Below are 18,538 nucleotides of genomic sequence, written 5' to 3' on the forward strand. Positions count from 1 at the left end.
CTCCCCTTCCAGTGCACTAGGTATGGCTGAATCTGAGCTCCTCACATACATCCTTGCTCCTTTCTCTTCAGATTGTAAATCTTATTGAGGAAACTGGGCATTTCAACGTTACCAACACAACCTTTGACTTTGACCTTTTCTCCTTGGATGAAACGACCGTCCGTAAGCTGCAGAGTTATTTGGAAGCAGTGGCAACATGACGCTTAGCCTTGGAAGTGGGCTGCTTTTGAAACCAGAAATCCCATCTCTTGGTACCAGGAAATAAACCCTTGGAACTAGGCCTTTTTACTCTCTCAATTCACCCGAAGCACTGCCTTAGAGAAGAGCCATGCTCTGTGAATGCACCCACCGCCTGCTGCACTTTGTCCAAACAAGCACCCGTAGTGCTGAGTCTGTCCTCCCTCGCTTCGTACGTACACTCGGGCACAGGTACTGAGCAGAGCAAAAGATGTGCTGCTCCCAACTACACAAGAGTGTGACCTTGGTTTGGTTTTACTTCAAGAAATTGTCTTTCAGAATGCATTTTCAGGTGGCTCTGAGAGCTGAAGGAATTTGGACAATGCTTTCTTCGCTGGATCCAGGGACCAACTTGCCCGCAGAGAGACTCAACTGAGTCAGATTTCTCCCAACTCGGGGAAGAATTGTTCGCGCTGTGTAAGCAAGATTGGCTTTTACAAAGCTAGCCATGTGACTTGCAACAGAGATTGCTTCCCAAGGGGCCCTGTTGGTCTGTTGCAGAGGAAGTGGATAGTTGTTGCTTTTGATCATTTGCAAGTTCTAGAGCGGTTTGGTACAACAGCTTATTGTATGTAATCTGGTCCCTGATCCCTGGAAGGCATTGTTTCATATGCAGAGTGCAGGGCCTTATTCTGTGTTTCAGCTTCTCAGAGAGACAGAGTTTGTGCTCTTTGAAGAGGCTTCCAGAATCTGCTGTCTCCCACTGGGGTTTTGAGACTTCTTGTTGATCCAAGCCCCTAAACAAAGTCTCACTCCTTTCAGTCTGCTTTAACTGTAATAGGACTACAAAACTGTAAGCTGTATATTTTATATATATATATATATATATTATATATATGTATGTACTGTATGTATAAGAAGGGCCTAGTTGGGTCTTAAGATTTTAAAGGTGTGTTTTTTCTGTTATGTTTTTTTTTAATGGTAATGGCAGGGGAGGGGGGTGGTTAATAAGATTTGACTTGTTTGTTTGTTAAAAGGCCTCTTGTGAACAATTTTTAGTGTATGAAAGCTGAACAGCGATCTTCAAAGCATTTTGTGCTCTGGAAGGGACTCACCTGTCTCACTTTCATTCTTCAGTGTTTGAATAACTTTGCCAAAATATGTCATTGGTTCTTGTTCTATGTTCTCAAGGATGAATTTTTCCTATAGTGGCCCCTATAGTAGTGGCTATACTCTGGGAAAACCAAAATAAGGGAGTATTTTAATCCTGGGACACCTCTAGAAAACAAAAAGATCTTGGAACAAGTGAAGTCAGGTTTTTCTCTCACCTGTTCAAAAGATGGCAGGTAATGGCAAACACTAACCCTAGTTCAACTTCCAAATGGAGGTGGGGGAAATACCTGTCATGTCTTCAGAAATAGATTAAACTCTTCTTTCCTAAAGTCACTATTTTTAAAGAAATAATTTTCACTTTTCCAATCAGGTTCTAAGCTTTTGCCAGATGTAAATGGGCTGCTGGCCGAAAGTTGTGGGGAAAGCAACAGTTCAGAATAACCCTACACAAACAAACAGACCTCTTTAAAAGTTCCATGTGGGAGCTGGATGAGGTATAAAAGATCATTCTAAAGCTTCTCCCATGTGCTGTCCCACTTTTCAATATGAAATTGTAGTCCCTTGTTTTGGATGTTCCCTTTCTTTATCATGGAAATGTTGCAACTAATAGATTAAAGTGGCAATATAATGATAAGCTTGTTTGAGTTGGGTCATGTTGACCCGATTCCTGTTAATTTTGTCTGTCTGTACCATCTGTCACATGTCTTCATAGAAACGTCAAGCTCATGCCAGGTCTATCCCCTGTCATGCTGACGGTGACCTGATCTGTTTTTGTTTTCCTGATGGACATTTCCAAGCCTGGATAGAAACCGTGTACAAGAATGTGCTATGGCAAGGTTAAGAGGATTACCAGGAAAGGATGAGACTACAGTACTATCTCAAGCTCTGCAACTGGATATGGCTAAGTGAAGGAAGTCGCACCAGACTTAGCTTTTTAATGTTCTGCAGATCCCTTGTGCTGTTCAGGGCTTACTGAGTACATTTAAACTATAAGAGCAGTCAGTGCTTGTTGAGACTATTTTTGATGGAGGGAGTGAATTCTGTCATGTTGCAACATGTCCAAGCCCACTCCAAAAGTTTTTGGGTGTATGGAGAATGGCTCCAGGTATTCAGAGCCTCCAAATAGCCTTGCTCCAGAGACTCTAGCCAAGGGATGAGTGAGGCCTTCCCCTCCATGTAACAGCAACAGTGTTAACTGAGCTGTTTGTGTGGAAAGTCCCTAAGACTTTCACCTCCTCTCTTCTCCCGAGATCAACTTCCTTCCCTGCTCCCAAATCCCATTTCTAAATCAACTTTACCCCTAGCACCCATACTTACTGTATTGGTCTTGGGACTAAGTAGTTTCCAGATCTGTAGCACAAAGGACTAGAGAGAGGCACGCAAACACTTCCCCATCATATTAAAAACAGAACCTTTATCATGATGCTCCCCAGCTGGGCCAAGGAGCAAGAGTCTTGAGGTTGTCCCTGAACATAGCTGTGCCATGTGGTAGTGCCTAGGGCTCCCCCCTGTGGCCACTGCCCCGTCTTGTCCCGGATTTTTACTTTACTTGTGAAATTTAACAAGTATTACTATTTCATGGGGAATCTTTTTTTTATAAAAGGTATTTTACATATGAATTTTTTAGACTGTTTATAATAATCTGGGAAACCTGAAATGGAAATGTTCCCCCCACAATAGTGTTCTCCGTTGTGTGCACCTGCTGGTTTGTTACTAACAGTGCTTTGTTTCTCACAAGTACTTCGCTGGTATTTTACCAAATCATGAGTTTTTTTGGGGGGTGGTGGTGGTAGGATTGGGGACCACATGAGGAATGACTCTGCAAACAAGGAAAAATTGCTTAAATCACGGACCTCCCAACCTTTGTGTCCCCTTTTAGTTACATTTAAGAAAAGTTCCACTTGTAGATTCTCTAGTGGGCTGCCTGGTATTCGGAGCGTGCCATGCACAAGTCTTTGTGGGTAAAGTGTTCGTCCCTGTGCCACTCTTGAGAGCACGGGTGGGAAGGAGACGTTGATACTGCTGCTGATGGTACCACTACAAATCTGCACGACGATGCATAGCAACCTGCATTGTTTGAAATAATGCAATTGTCTGACTGTTTTAGCCATAATGATTTTTCCAAGGAAAATGGACAAAACTCAAGTTTACTCTAAATGTCCTTCAGCTTGGTATTAAGAGCATGTACAAGTAATGATTAACCTGAAGGCTTTCAGAGTAATGGATTTGAGTAATGTGGATGTGAGATCAGGGCACAGCTTTTCTTTTGCCCTTGGTCTTGGTCTTTGTATAAAAGGGCAGAATAGGGGTCAAGAACACTGTCCAGTTGTCTTGGTCTGATCTGTATTAAGCCTTGAGGCTTTCATTACTGGCATTCACTGTAGAAATGGACAAAAGGTTGTGACCAGATCACAGAATGCCAGTTAGGAAGAACATTGGACACAATAGTAGTGTAAAACAGGCTTTGATGTAGTCAGCCTGAATATGTGGAAGTGCAATGATTTAGCCACAAGTTCTTATACTGCTCTCCATGGTGGGAGCATCAGAACTCGTAAGGAGCTATGATGCAACAATCTAGGACCAGTTCTTGTCAGAGATCTTTAACTTATTTTGATGGTAAAACATTTAAACTTCCCTTTATGGAGCTTGCCCCATCATATTCTCTGCATGCAGAGACCTGTGTCATTATTGGTTCAGTAAATTTCAAATGTAATGTTGTCCAATGGCCACTGATGGCTTTACATGCACTATAGCACAGTTGATATACTCAAAAGAAGCTTCCTTGATCATTTCAGGTGCCTGGCACTTGCTAGTTGACATTCTGAAGTGTCAAAACTAGACACAACCATTGTGCACCTTGTAATGGTTCTTACTTTTAAAGATAAATTAAAATCAGATGGGTATTGCTTTCATGAGGCATGAAATAGCCATCAAGAACTAAAGAGATGAGTTTGCACTCCTAAAAGTGTGTAAGTACTTCAGCTTCTAGATTTTTAATTGTATTCTCCCTGAAACCCAAGGTATTAAATACCTTGTCATTTGAGGATATGAAAGGTTGTGCTGGGAAATGAGTTCTTCACTCAACTATAAGAAATTCATCTGGCCCCCAAGATTAAAAGAGAGAAGAATAATGTTTGTAATAAGTTACAGGATTGTTTCTGTCCTGAATTTTAAACTTTTTGTTAAATTTGTGGAATTATGGAGGAGTTTTATAGAAAAACGTGAAATAAAGTAAGATGGAAAAGTAAAAATGAAGGGGTATTTTGTTTCTCTTAACTTCATTCCCGACTTGGAAAGGAGATGCTCTGCTAGAAAATGACCTCTACATTGTAAATCTCTGCTTCAGAAAATATTTTTCCCGAGAGAAATAATATGGAAACAGTGGCATTAGCTTAAACTTGAAATAATCAACTGAATGTGACTCCTGCAACTCTGCTCTTACAGCAGTGTCAATAATACTTGGGACAAATATTAACTATTCTAGAGCCTTGTCATCTGCTCCATTAAACTCAGAACAGTAACTACTTGACAAATGGAAAAGGGCACAAGTGCTAAATGTTATCACACTTCTGAGTTAAACTGTTCACCACTCACATGAAACTAATCTTCATCAGCGTGGTGTGTAGTGCAGTCTGACCTGGCCTGTATTGGCCATAAGGAACAACTTGCTGTTTAGCAGTAAGTGTCAGTGAGCACTCTACTGTCCAGGCAGTTTCTGCTTTTAAAAAATGCTTTCTGCTTAGTTTTATGAGAAATGCAGGTCTTGTCTGCTCTGGAAGAGGCTCTGGGGCACAGCAACTTGTGATTATGATACGGGGTACCAAGGAAGGGAAATCTAAGTGAGAGGGAAGAGAGTTTAAAATAATTCAAGTTTCAGCTTTTCCTTCACCCGGGTGTTATTTTTGAATGTTATCTAGGAGCCAACAGATTCTTCCTCCCCCCCCCCCCCCAATCACTGCAATAAGACTACCTCAGACTTAGGAATTTATGCTCATGGGACCCCTAAAGATGGAAGAATTATCCCAATTTTACATTTGGGAAACTGACTTGTCCAAGGTCAGCTTGTAATCAAAACAGGCCTCCTGAGTTCCCAAGTCAGCATCTTAACCTCAGGACTATCTTTGTGCCATCTGTGTTAGAGGCTCAAACCCCTTCTCACACTTCCCAGTGTCTTTCAGCAAAAGCAATGAAGTCCAAACTTGATATTTAAGGTAGCAAAACAAGCAGGAAAACTCCCCCAGCCTTTGGCTGCCTTTATACAACACAAAAATGAGATGGAATAAAACCCAATTGTCTTTCCTTTCCAGGTCACCAATTAAAGATCTCACTACACTTTTACCTTGGAAGTTAAAGTATTTGCATGGAATTGAAACTGTATATTGGCAGGTATGGTGGTAGAATTTTATGGTGAAAATCTGGAGCTGTTTAGTCTACTGTAAAATCTCTTGTGATCAGTCACGCTAGGACCACTATTTTCTGTGGGGTTAGAATGTTTTCTAATGTGTAAGGATACTGTTTCTGGCTGGAATTATGAGTAGTGTTACTAAAATTAACAGGTGTGTTCAAAGGTTTATAAACCTTAGAATACACTGCAGGATTAAGCAATACACATCAGTGTTTATCCCTGCTTCTGCCATATGATACTACCTTTGTCCTCTTTGTTCATGGGCAGTGGACACACCCCCATTAGCAATGCATAATAAGAAAATGAATAATTGCAGGAGGCAACCTGCCCATCAGATTTAACAGCACAGGTAGCAGGTTGGTTACAGGGTGGCTGGCTGGCTCAGGATCTCAAACAGAATTCTCCATGATGGCAGGACACTCTGCCTATGTCTCTATTCCAGAGGTTCTCAACTTGCAGCCCAATCAACACACAGATGTGGCCCATGTGACATCCTCAGGGCCATACAGGTAGAATGTTTGTGTGTATATATAAATAAATATTATATGTGGCTGTAGCCCACAGTGGTAAATAGGTTGGAACCACTGATCTAATCTAATGCACCCACTGACTGCAGATTAGCATTGCATTATCTCCAGCAGACTAAAGACCCAACTTCCTACATTGACTTAAGGTAACACTACAAATATTTGCAAAAAGAAAAGGAGGACTTGTGGCCCCTTAAAGACTGACCAATTTATTTGAGCATAAGCTTTTGTGAGCTACAGCTCACTTCATCGGATGCATTGAGTGGAAAATACAGTGAGGATTTATATACACACAGAACATGAAAAAATGGGTGTTTATCATGCACACTGTAAGGAGAGTGATCGCTTAAGATGAGCTATTACCTGCGGGAGGGGGGGAAAGAAAACCCTTTGTAGTGATGATCAAGGTGGGCCATTTCCAGCAGTTAACAAGAACGTCTGAGGATGGGTGGGGAGAGCTGTAGCTCACAAGAGCTTATGCTCAAATAAATTGGTTAGTCTCTAAGGTGCCACAAGTCCTCCTTTTTCTTTTTTCAAGGGGAAATAGTTTTACTTTGTGTAATGACTCAACCACTCCCAGTCTCTATTCAAGCCTAAGTTAATTGTATCCAGTTTGCAAATTAATTCCAATTCAGCAGTCTCTCCTTGGAGTCTGTTTCTGAAGTCTTTCTGTTGAAGAATAGCCACTTTTAGGTCAGAAATTGAGTGACCAGAGAGATTTGGGGGGGGAGGGGGTCACTCTCCTGCTGGTAATAGCTCATCTTAAGTATCACTCTCCTTTACAGTGTGCATGATAAACACCCATTTTTTTGGGATCTGTGTGTATATAAATCTCCTCACTGTATTTTCCACTGAATGCATCTGATGAAGTGAGCTGTAGCTCACCAAGGCTTATGCTCAAACATATTTGTGAGTCTCTAAGGTACAAGTCTTCCTTTTCTTTTTGTGATTACAGACTAACATGGCTGCTACTCTGAAACTACAAATGGTGTAGCTCTCATTAGGCTGGACAGTACATGTGGAAAAGTTTCTCCCTTTTCTGTAGATTCAAGGCCCCTGGGCTTTGAGTGCATGACTAAGAAGCCTGCTCTATGATCTTGGAAGTTGAATTTTTCCAACTGTTGCTTAGTAAGTGCTGTCATGGAAGTATTACCATGTGTGCTACCTCAACCCCTCTGACAGATGTTTAACTGAAAAAATAGTTCACATGTACAGAATTCTCCCTGCTGCCTCATCAGCATTGAGCAATGCAATTTAGGGACATCACTGGGAGCCTGGCTCTGAGTTAAAGAGCATTTTGCACTTTTACATTAAAGCAACCCTAGGAGAATGGCTTTGAAGCAGAGATTTTTGATGCCCATGGCTCCATGAAGAGAGTGTGTGGCATTAGTAGGAGAAAGCAGGGTGTGATGTGGAAGAGAGTCCCACTTTTCCTAGATCCATGTAAAAAGGTAAGTGAAGTGTGAAAGGTAGATCAAGCACTTCTAGACTTAAGTGACATTTTGTGAATGTGACAGCATGTAGCACTCCAGGATAAGACCATGAGCATATTTTTCAAAGAGGTTTTAGATGGATAAGTATCTATCCAGAACTAAGGCTTATGTTTCAGAAGAGAAACCCAGCCTCAAACTGGAGAAGGCTAGGAAGAAACTTTTGTTGTGGGCAGGTTCTCTACCTTCCTCAAAGAGCTGGTGCTGGCCCCTATATTGGGCTTGATGGATCTATGTAATGATGCAATTTAAATTCCACTCAAAGGAATTAATTACCTTTCCAAAACCAATCCTGTCAGTGCTCTTTCCTGGAGTTCATAACTGGCTATTTTACATCACTTTCTAAAGCAAGTATTTCAAGGTAGCTCCTTTGTTGCAACAGCAGGTCCAAGATCTCTTGCTGTACTTCAAGGGAGAAAGGACATTTAGAATAAGGAGCACATGCTCTTTAGGATGGTACTTGAATGTGGAGTTCACTTGCAACATGAATACATCCTATTTCACCTTAAACTTTAGGAAAGCTAGTGTATTGGTTATATCACCCTTGTATATAAAGGTAGAAATTTCTCTTTGATACTACTGGAATTAAACAGACCATGCCCCAAGTTCTCTAGAGACATAAGTCCTGAATTGCTATCTTAATAGGAAAAGGCTCAAGTATTGTTTTGTATAAAGGAGTTCTAGTCTTTATGCAAGGTGGCTATTAAATACCCCCAACTCCCTTTTAGGCTGGAACCTGTTTCTATAGGCCACATCATGTATGTCTCTACTAGGGCTGTCAAGTGATTTTAAAAATTGTGACTAATTGCACTGTTAAATAAGAATACCATTTAAATTTAGGTGTCTACATTTTAATATTGATTTCAATTATACTGAATTAAGTGTATAGGGCTCACTTTATTTGTGGTCACACACATTTGCCCTGTGAGAAAAATAGTATATTTCCAATTCACCTAATACAAGTACTGTAGTGCAATTATGAGGAAAGTTAATTCTACATTTGTAAGTTTAATGTACAAACAAACTGCATTCAAAAAAGAACAGAGTAAAACTTTAGAACCTACAAGTCCACTCAGACAATTTGTAAATGAGATGTGGGCAGTATTATCTCCTGCAATGTCACCTGAAAGCAAGAACAGGTATTCTCAATGCTCTTGTAGCCAGCATCATAAGATGTTTGTGCCAGATGCACTAGAGATTCATATGTCCCTTCATGCTTCAACCACCATTCCAGAAGACATGCATCCATGCTGATAACTGGTTCTGCTAGATAATGATCCAAAGCAGAGTGGACTACTGCATGTTCATCATCTGAGTCAAATGCCATAAGCAGAAGGTTGATTCTCTTTTTTGGTGGTTCAGGTTCTGTAGTTTCTGCATTGGAGTGTTGCTCTTTAGAGATCTGAAAGCATGTACCATACCTCATCCCTCTCAGATTTTGGAAGGCACTTCAGATTCTTAAAGCTTGGGTCAAATGCTGTATCTACCCTTAGAAATCTCACATTGGTACCTTCTTTGCATTTTGTCAAATCTGCTGTGACAGTGTTCTTTAAACATGTACTGGGTTGTCATCATCCAAGACTGCTATAACATGAAATGACATAATGTGGGTGAGCAAAATTCTCCCCCCCTCCTGCCAATGAGGTCAGTCAAATTTAGGTTTTTTTTTTTTTTTTTTTTAAAAAAAAAAGCAGCAGCATAGAAACATGTCCTCTGGAATGGTGGCCAAAGGGGCATATGAAGGTTTAGCATATCTGACACAAATACTTTGCAATGCTGGCTACAAAAATGCCACACAAATGCCTGTTCTCACTTTCAGGTGACATTGTAAATAAGGAGTCAGCAGTAGTGCCTGTAAATGTAAACAAGCTTGTTCAGCCAATTGCTATGACAAACAAGGAGGAGAACTGAGTGGTCTTATAGGCTCTGAAGTTTTACATTGTGTTTCAGTGCAGTTTGTAACTTAAATTTGTTCCATCTCACAAGAGATTACAGTACTTGTATGAAGTGAATTGAAAAATCATGTTTAATTTTTACAATGCAAATATTTGTAATAGAAAAAATTTTAAATTTTCAAATATTGATTTCTAACAATCATTAACAGTGTGATTAAACTAAGTTAGACTTTAATCTGTTAACTCACACTTACCCACAGCTGACCCTTAACCAGAGTCCAAGTCACCTGGCAAAAAGGACTAATTGTACTCTAGGTGTTCAAGCTTGGGTAGAACCTGTGATCTAGGAGCTTGAGGTCAGAGGGTCCCAGAGTGCATGGTCAGACTCTGGTGGCAGCCTCTACACCCCAAACAGCTCCTTAGCTGGAGTCCAAGCTACCTGGCACAGGTGGGCAAATGTGGTATTTTAATTGCAGGGCTGATGGGCAGTTCAATGTGTTGTCCGTTAAACAATACTCTATTCTCCAATGCTTAGTGTTCTCTGCTGCTACTAGTTAAGTCAGCTATAGGGCCCAATTAGTTTGCACTCTGTATTGTCCACTGCTTGCTTTTAGGCTTCCTCCTCCCTAGAGCAGGGATTGTTAACTACGCAGGAGAAGTACTCATCCTTGCATTTAAGTTCTAAAACCTGACAGTTAAGGGTCTCCATTTCTCTCCCTACTTTAGAGGTAGTGAAGGTTATGCAAGTCACTATGAAGAAAAAAAATCTTGGCAGAATGTCAGCACTATAACCAACAGGATGTATTGTACAGGTGGTGTTCCTAGAGGGGTTGAGTCACCTCACTTAGATTTTATGAAAGCTTGCTCTTTCTGTACCTCTGTTCTAAATCTTGTTACTGTCCCATGAACCAAGACAGATACTCAACTTCCCCTTCACCACTAGTTTGCTGGTCCAAGCTTCATTTAGTGAAGTTTAACTAAAACCTACCTTGTGGCAAGTTACTGAAATGCTATTTCAAAGACAAAATGAGGTTCAGATGTTTATTAACAGTTGACATTTCACACTTGTCCCATAAATAGATACAGAAGACCAGTCAGCAGTAATAGTGCATAGCACTTTATCAAATTACAAGCTTATTTACACATGTGGAATCTTCATTATAATTCCAATTACAAATAGCCCCCCCACTTTTCACAATCCTCAATTCTCGTATAAGTGCTTTAAATTCCTTCCCTAGCCATCTTACAGATAGCAGTTTAATACAACAAACCCTGATGTAGCTCAAGTGATGGCAAAGTTTCATTTGATATACAAGTCAGAATAGCCATTTAATCCTTGTGTCCTGAAGTACTCCTCAGCCTTTTGAGATGCCTTATAGTAATTCATTCATATACATATTCCTCTGCCTGACCCATCCACTCCAGGCACTGACAAAGATAATGAACTGAACTGAAGACATCAGTAAGAGTTAAGTCTGAAAGTAGCTAGAATGATTGCACTTGTTCAGTCCTTCACAATCTCATACATGGTTCATACAGTGTTGTTGATCACAGATGAATACAAGTTTCTCAAAAAAAATTAGATCTTTAAAACATTTAAGGTCTCTGAAACTTAGTTGGAGTTAGGCCTCCATAATGATACAGATTTCTGCATGACTACCATATCATAACTGGTTAACAGGAGGGGGTAAGCAGAGCTAATTTACTCATCCAGGCATAGGAGTAGAAGATAACTGATATGCCTGTTCACATCAGGCAAGGTGCCCCTGAGTAGAATAGAGTTTACTGTAAGCATCCATGAATTCAGTAACAGTTGCTTGCTTCTGTAGAGGGGCCTACAGTGCAAGACTGCTTGAAGTTCTAGAAATGCAGCACACCCCCACCAGAGGTTGAACCTCCCCCTTATAAACTAGTAACCCTTTTGTCAGAAAAGGCAATACCAATCAGTGGAGCATTTCCTAATGCATGCATTATTTCTCTTTTCAAAAGACAATTAGCCTTTAAAAACTGTTCAGTCCAATACAGTCCTAAAAGTATACTTGCAAGAAGTCATTAAGACTTTCACTCACCCCAAGTGTACTACACCATAAAAACCTAGAAGTTCTACCTGTGAGAAGTTTAAGACATTCCAGGATTGTGGGACAACTGAGGAACAAGTCAGAAGGGACAGGATTTTGACAGCTCTATCAGACTCCCTTTGCTGGAATGCTTCTTACAACATATGCACAGTATAGTTTCAACAAGGTTATGGCTTTGTGATATCCCAACCAAAAATGTTTAAAAGCCAGTATTACACAATGAAGTAAACCTGTATTCTGTATCCATACTGTATAGAAATCCTTTATATGCTGTATGTATATAATTTACTTACAAAAAAAGTCATTGCTATTAAAAAAAGTACCCCAGCCCTCAAGTGTAACTACAAAGAAACCAAGATTCCTGCTTGTGTTTTACATTCATTTTCAGACAAAAACAAACTTTGGTGGAAAAATAAGTTATGGTTTTTACAATACAAAGTAATGCCATGGTGCTATTAAAATATTTTAACTATTTAACTTTTGCTGAGATTCTATTTGCCCATATATGATGCACAATTGATTTTGAGCTACCATGGACATTAGAAAAAGTCCATCCAGAGAGGGAATGTTAGTGCAGCATCACCAATAACTAGAGTCAGGAATGTATACAAATATTCAGTGATTGCAGGGCTACAATATTAAACCTGGTTTATTCCAGAGATGCATTTATTCCTTCATTTGGGAGTCAAAGCAATGAACAGCACGCACGCACACACACTTACACAGCAGTAGAAGAGTTGAGAACTGTATGTCGAGACCTGCAGTGTTCCAAGGTTACTTTGTAAGAGGATTTGCTGATGTGGTTTCCACAGTGTAGAAGTGGTCTATTGTATCTTTATACATCTTTGTTACAACAGGCCTCTTCAGTTTCATTGTTGGGCCTGTAAGAGGGAAATATTTTAACTGTTATTTATCCTACTAAGACCAATTCCAAGAAGTTTAATGTCTTGAAGCAAGGCTGCTTGCTGATTCTAGAGAAAGGCACAAAAGACAGTTGGGCATCCAACTTGGAAAGTCTCCCTTAGTTACTATGGTTTACCATCTTGGAAGGAAATCACTTGACATCAGGGTGGAAGGCACAAGAAAAAACTGCTGAATGGGGAAGTGTGTACAGATGGAAGGAAGCAGCAAGGCTGCTGGCCTCAGAGCCAGGGAGAGAAGGCTTAAGCCTTAGCTTCCCATACCATCTAGACTTTCAGGGTTGTAGTGAACAGAAATGCCTGGTCTTGGGCTCAAGCCTATCCAGGCACCAGAGTCATTTGGCAGGCCAGGAATTGAATGGTTCTTGGTGGGTGGGCACCAGAGGTGAGGTGCATGACAGCCTGAGGCAGCTTACTGCAATCCTCCAGGAAGGATTTTAGGCTCTGGCGCATTCTTTAAGAGAAGATGGTTACAGTATTCACTTGTTACTGAGGGCATGGCTACAGATGGCTTGCAGATGTAGAGCGCTTTGAGTTAAACCGGCCTTTGTAGAGTGCAGTAGGGAAAGTGCTGCAATCTGTCCACAGACACTACAAGCGCACATTAGCAGCTCTTGCAATGGCCAGAGAGCAGTGCATGGTGGTAGCTATCCCAGCATGCAAGTGGCTGCAACATGCTTTTCAAATGGGGGGGTGGAGTTGACAGGGAGCATGTTGTGTGTATGGGGGGGAGAAGAGAGTGGGTTGGGGGGCTGAAAGCATGTCAGCCTGCTGTCTGGTAAGTTCAGACAGTAGCTTTCCCTCCCGATAAAGCATGCCAGCTGTCAGAAACTGAGCTTTCAAAGGGCATATCCGCATTCCTGCAGAGATTCCAAAAACGATGAGAAGAGTGGCCACATGACTTAAGGGCAGAGTGCAGTAACGCAACACCTCGTTCACACTGACACCTGGGTGTTTCAGCCAAGGCACAAACAAGTGTTAATCTTCTCGCTGAGGTGGAGTACCAGGAGCACTCTATGTGCCTTGCCAGTGTGGACAGGTAGTGAGCTAGGGCACCCAGGGCTGCTTTAAACATGCTATAAGTCACAAGTGTAGCCAAGCTCTGAGATTAACTGGGTTCCCTCACCTAGCCATTTGCAGTGCAATTAAGCAGCCCTATCTACTTGTGCCCCTCAGAGTACTCTACCCTTTTGGACCTAAGTAGGAGCAGGCACCAGAAATCATTAACTCCAAGAAGTGCAAGTTATTTCCATACCTCTGGGGGATGTTCACTTTGAAGCTTGGACATTAAATCAAAGATTTGGATACCATTCAACTGCTACAGATGCAGCAACAAGTTGCTACAACAGAATGCCAGGGTGCAGATGGTTACCAGCAAGGCTTGTTGGAATTGGGAATGAAATATTAACCCATCCCACTCTAAGACTAAGGTCACAACCAGTTCCACCCACAAGCCAGACAGCATCTCCTCCCCTCATTCCTGTCAACCAGAAACCTCAGCCAATTTCTGGTTACTACATGCCAGACTTTGAGTGCCAAAAGTGGCTGTTGTCCAACCTACCTAGCTGACAGGCTCCTACAGTTCTGTTGCTTGAGTGTCCAGCCCAGTGGAGTACACACACTGTACATTCACAGGGCAGTTTAAGACTGCCTTTAGTATCATAATACATGCAAGAGATCACATCACTCAGGACTTTAGGGCAATGAGAAGATGTGCCACCCCCTAATTTGAAATCAGGAGTCCTGCATATGTTTCAATGTGTAGTAGCCCAGGTCACTTACCTAGCTCTCCACCAGAGATTGAGAAGTCTTTTTCTAGAATGACCCACTTCTGTACTTTCTGTGCATTTGAGGTGGCTCTCTCATTGACTAATGCAATTCCCTTCTGGATAGCAGCATCAACAGCTTTGTCTTTGCCACCTACAATGTCTGAGACTTTTGTAGCTTTGCTGCCTAATCTGAGACAGTATGCTATAGCTTCCGGAGTAAGGTCGTCCTCTGGTTCCCCTGTTTCTTCATTTACCTTGCACTGTAAGAGGAAGGACAGAAAAATATGACTTCGCTGGTTCAACAGTTATATATTAGCTACACTACAGGAAAAAAAAAGTAGTTTTCTACAGTCACATGCTTATTTAACCCAACAAAGTTTATTTTCCTATTACCTTGGCTGATCCTAAGCAGACAGCCAGAACCACATCACCTTGGTGCAATAGTTTACCAATTCACTGACGCCTGGTAGTTGAAGGAGATGATGTTCAAATGAAACCCCTCAGATCTCAGCATGCTGGGGGAAAATTGTTCAGCACCTAGGCTGCTCTAGAAGTAGGTAGAGGATTTCTAGGGCTAATTTTGTTACAGCTACAGTTGTGGTTCGTGCTCTTTTCCCATTGATTATTGGGGGCATTTCTAGGGAGTTAGAAAAAGAACTGCACTGAATCTGGGAGAGGCATGCAGCACAGGCTTCCCATACTGCTTTGTCACATTCTCTTAACAGCTCAGCACCCAACAGCTCTTATTATGGAGAGTGGAAACTAGCGTCCAGAAATCTAGAGCTCAATCTTCCTTGGTAAAAAGATCAAGACAGGTGTTTTTACAGGCTCTTGAGCTTGTCATTACCAACCTGGGAAACTTTTAAAGCAAATCAGATTTAAAACAAAGAAGCTACAGCTTGTTACTGCTATGGTGGGTGAGGTTTGGGGAGGAAATACAAGTGAGAACCACATTTTCCCTCTTGCATCTTACTGCTTCCATGTCTTCAACTTCAACTCCCTTCTATTTTGCTGAATATGTATATAGAGGGATGAATTGCACCTCTTCATAACCAAACTATAGCCATAGAATCTAAACATGCAGAGTTGCTCCCATGTACTTCTTACACAGTCAGGTTCTTGTAATTTAAAGTTACAGCATGACATGCTGTTTGGTGTTGATCAGAAGATTAGTTTGTGAAATGCTTATTTGCAGGTATTAGATACAGTTTCAGATCTTTGATTTGACAGCAACAAGCCCTCTTAACTCTTCTACTCCCAGAGTACAGCTATTCTGGCTAAGGTGATAGATAGCTTCTCTTATTTTCTGGCTACTTATCAGGAGATAATGGAAAGAACCATACCTTCAGAGTTAGAAGCATAGCAAGGAATTTTGCCTTGTCTCCAACTAACATAGCATTACTAATTATAGGAACAGCTTCCTTTACAGCATCTTCAATTGGAACAGGAGGGATATTCTCCCCTCCAGCAGTAATGATGAGCTCTAGAAGACAATAAGGCATAACTATGAAAATGCGATCTTTCACTAGTTTCAGTTGTGTGTGTTTTGAGAAGTGTAGGTTTCAGAGACAAGTTGACATGTGCAAAGATTACAGCACTTGCACATGTTAGACAGCCAGCTTCCGTCTTGTAGCTACCAAACAATGATGTGTCCCTAAAAGTCAATTTAATAAAGACATACATGGTCTGCTGTGCTATTAAAATACACAAGTGACTAACAGATTTGAAACTGCTGTAGAGGGGAGTTTCACCAATGCACTGGAGAACTTAGGACTGAGGAATTTTAGGTACAGTTGGCTATGTAGTATATGGGGCCTTGAGTGTCAGGTTATTTTTGGTGACCCTTTTAACAGCTTAGTACTCTAAGATTCCCTGGGACAATGGTCATCCTGACTTGTGCAGATCCAGCTAGGATGGGGAGAATCTTCCCATTAGGAAAGCCCAGAGAGGAACCGCCCCCAAGAGCGAAGAAGAGACTAGCTGTTCCTTTGCATGCAAAGAACAAAAAGGTCTTCAGCGCTATCTGCCATTAGTCGTTCTTCCCCATCCCCTCCCTTGGCCTTATTTGTGCTTAGGTCCTGGGGAGACTCCACCATCTGGGATTATGGAGTTTGAGCTGTTGCTGTAGGGGTCATTTGGAGCCATTAAGCTATTGTTACCTGACTGTTCACCACTCTTTTCCTTGAAGGAAGGGTCTTGGGCCATACTTCTACACCCCAGGCAGGGAGGGACCCTATTTAACCCAGTCCTTACCATAACTCTAGTGCTGGTAGCCAGGTATCAGAACTGGAGGAGGACCCAGAGGCAGATTCTTCCCTGTCTGTGCCAATGCAGAGGGGTGCCTATTCAGTACTCAAGAGACTCAAGACCAGCCATGTATTTGGGTAGGGGTAGACAGTGTCAGTCTGAGGTGCCCTAGAGCTGTGAGACAGGAGGGGGGACATTGCTACAGTGGCTCAGAACTAGGCAGTTTCAGACCCTTTGGGAAGAGGATAAGGGGCCAGGGGAGATGGGACAGGAGACGGGACGAAGGCTATTCTTCCCTTACAGTAGAATGTAGGGGTACAGATTATACCCATGCTATCTGGGCATGTGCTTAAACAGCTGTATAGAGGAGGCCAAAGAAACCCCCCCCCAAAAAAAACCAAAAAACCCACCAACTGCCCCCCCATCACCTCACTTAGTGAGTGGAGTATGTACACCCAGAACCCTAGTGGAAGACACCCCATACAGCCAAGCAGTGCCTCCTACATCTGCAGTAGGATGATCTGCTGCCAGAGAGAGTTTCCCTCCCATCCCCATGAGGGAAATGCTAATCCTTTCCCCGCCACTGCCTCCCCTAGTACACTTGTGCTACTGACAGTGCAAAGGTGGAAGGATCAACTATTTCTCTCTCTGAAGAGGACACACTAGGACAGATAGATCACGGATCTGCTTTTGTATCTGTCCTATAGTAATTTGATTTAAGTAGGTGTCCTTCATAGCAAGGAGTGGCATATACAGGCCACTCCTGGGAACGGCTTCCCTTAATAAAGTTTTATATCCAAACAGCTGGCTCATCTGACTGAGAAGGTGGATGTGGTAAGAGCTAATACCACAGCCTGTTGAAACTAGAAAAGTTACTCTGCCAGTCTTGATCCCCTGAAGTCAGACTATAGCTAGCAAGAGTCAGCCTTAGACAACTATCATGTTGCAGAGCAGGCCACTGGCTCTTTAACCCCCCCCCCTTTTGAAGTCTTGACTTCTACAATTTGTTCTTTAGTTTTGCAGCATTTACACACCACATTTAGAATACTCTACCACATCACCTTGATGCCAGGCTAGGTCTAAGTGGATAACTCCTGAGGTACTTATTAGATACCAAGTCACGACAGAGGCCTACTTAGCTTGCAAGTAGTAACAGTTCATAGCACAGGATGGTGCAGCCAGACAGTTCAAACCAAGGATGAGGTATTACCTTTAATTCTTCCAGTGATGTAAAGGAATCCATTCTTGTCATGCTTGCCAAGATCACCCGAATGGAGCCAGCCTTCATCATCAATGGCCTCTTTGGTTTTATCTTCCATGTTCAAATAGCCCATAAAGATGTGTCTACCTGAGAAACAGATCTCTCCACTGCCATCGTGGTCTGGCTTGTAAATCATTGTCCGGCAGCCTATAATCTCTTTTCCACAGCTAGAACAGGGACACATTCTCCTTAAGATTCAGTATGCTAAAAAAGCTATGAATTGTTAGATTCCCTATCAGTACCACTTAAAATTTAAGTATTTGCACAAAGCCATGAGACATACTCAGGTTATGGTGTCACATCTTTCAGCAAGGAATTTGTTTATAAGCTGCCTGTCAGTGTAGTGTAATGAGACCTACAACGGATCCGATATTAACTAGAGAGAGATTAGGACCTACTAGACCAGGGGTGGCCAAACTTACTGACCCTCCAAGCCACATAAACTTCTGAAGATTATTGTAAGAGCCAGATGCACCTGCCAGGGCTCGGGGCTTCAGCCCCATGGAAGGTGCCTGCCAGGGCTCGGGGCTTCAGCAAGTTTGGCCACCCCTGTACTAGGCATTTAGGCCAGGTCTATACTAGGAAATTAAGTCACTATAACTATGTTGCTCAGGGATATGAAAAATCCAGACCCCTGAGTGATGCAGTTAGACAGA

The 18,538-nt window shown here is 41.9% G+C and overlaps 2 protein-coding genes across 6 annotated transcripts in view; one reads left to right on the top strand and one right to left on the bottom strand.

Annotated features, from left to right (window-relative positions):
• MLLT1 (MLLT1 super elongation complex subunit) overlaps positions 1-4,527 on the top strand; it is a 61,152-nt gene extending 56,625 nt beyond the window's left edge. For both annotated transcript variants that reach the window (XM_074939739.1, XM_074939738.1), the window contains exon 12: positions 72-4,527. In XM_074939739.1, the coding sequence (XP_074795840.1) occupies positions 72-200 (129 nt within the window). In that variant the 3' untranslated portion in view covers positions 201-4,527. The remainder of the gene's footprint in view (positions 1-71) is intronic.
• ACSBG2 (acyl-CoA synthetase bubblegum family member 2) overlaps positions 1-18,538 on the bottom strand; it is an 88,440-nt gene that overhangs the window by 40,135 nt on the left and 29,767 nt on the right. For 3 of the 4 annotated variants that reach the window (XM_074939737.1, XM_074939736.1, XM_074939734.1), the window contains exons 12-15: positions 17,832-18,049; positions 15,718-15,857; positions 14,388-14,634; positions 12,408-12,566 (exon numbers count right to left, since the gene is read on the bottom strand). In XM_074939737.1, the coding sequence (XP_074795838.1) occupies positions 12,460-12,566; positions 14,388-14,634; positions 15,718-15,857; positions 17,832-18,049 (712 nt within the window). In that variant the 3' untranslated portion in view covers positions 12,408-12,459. Of the gene's footprint in view, positions 1-10,655; positions 12,567-14,387; positions 14,635-15,717; positions 15,858-17,831; positions 18,050-18,538 lie in introns of those variants that run through there. The other variant, XM_074939735.1, reaches the window with a different exon arrangement.

This window comes from Natator depressus, chromosome 25, assembly GCF_965152275.1.
Source record: "Natator depressus isolate rNatDep1 chromosome 25, rNatDep2.hap1, whole genome shotgun sequence".
NCBI lineage: Eukaryota > Metazoa > Chordata > Testudines > Cheloniidae > Natator > Natator depressus.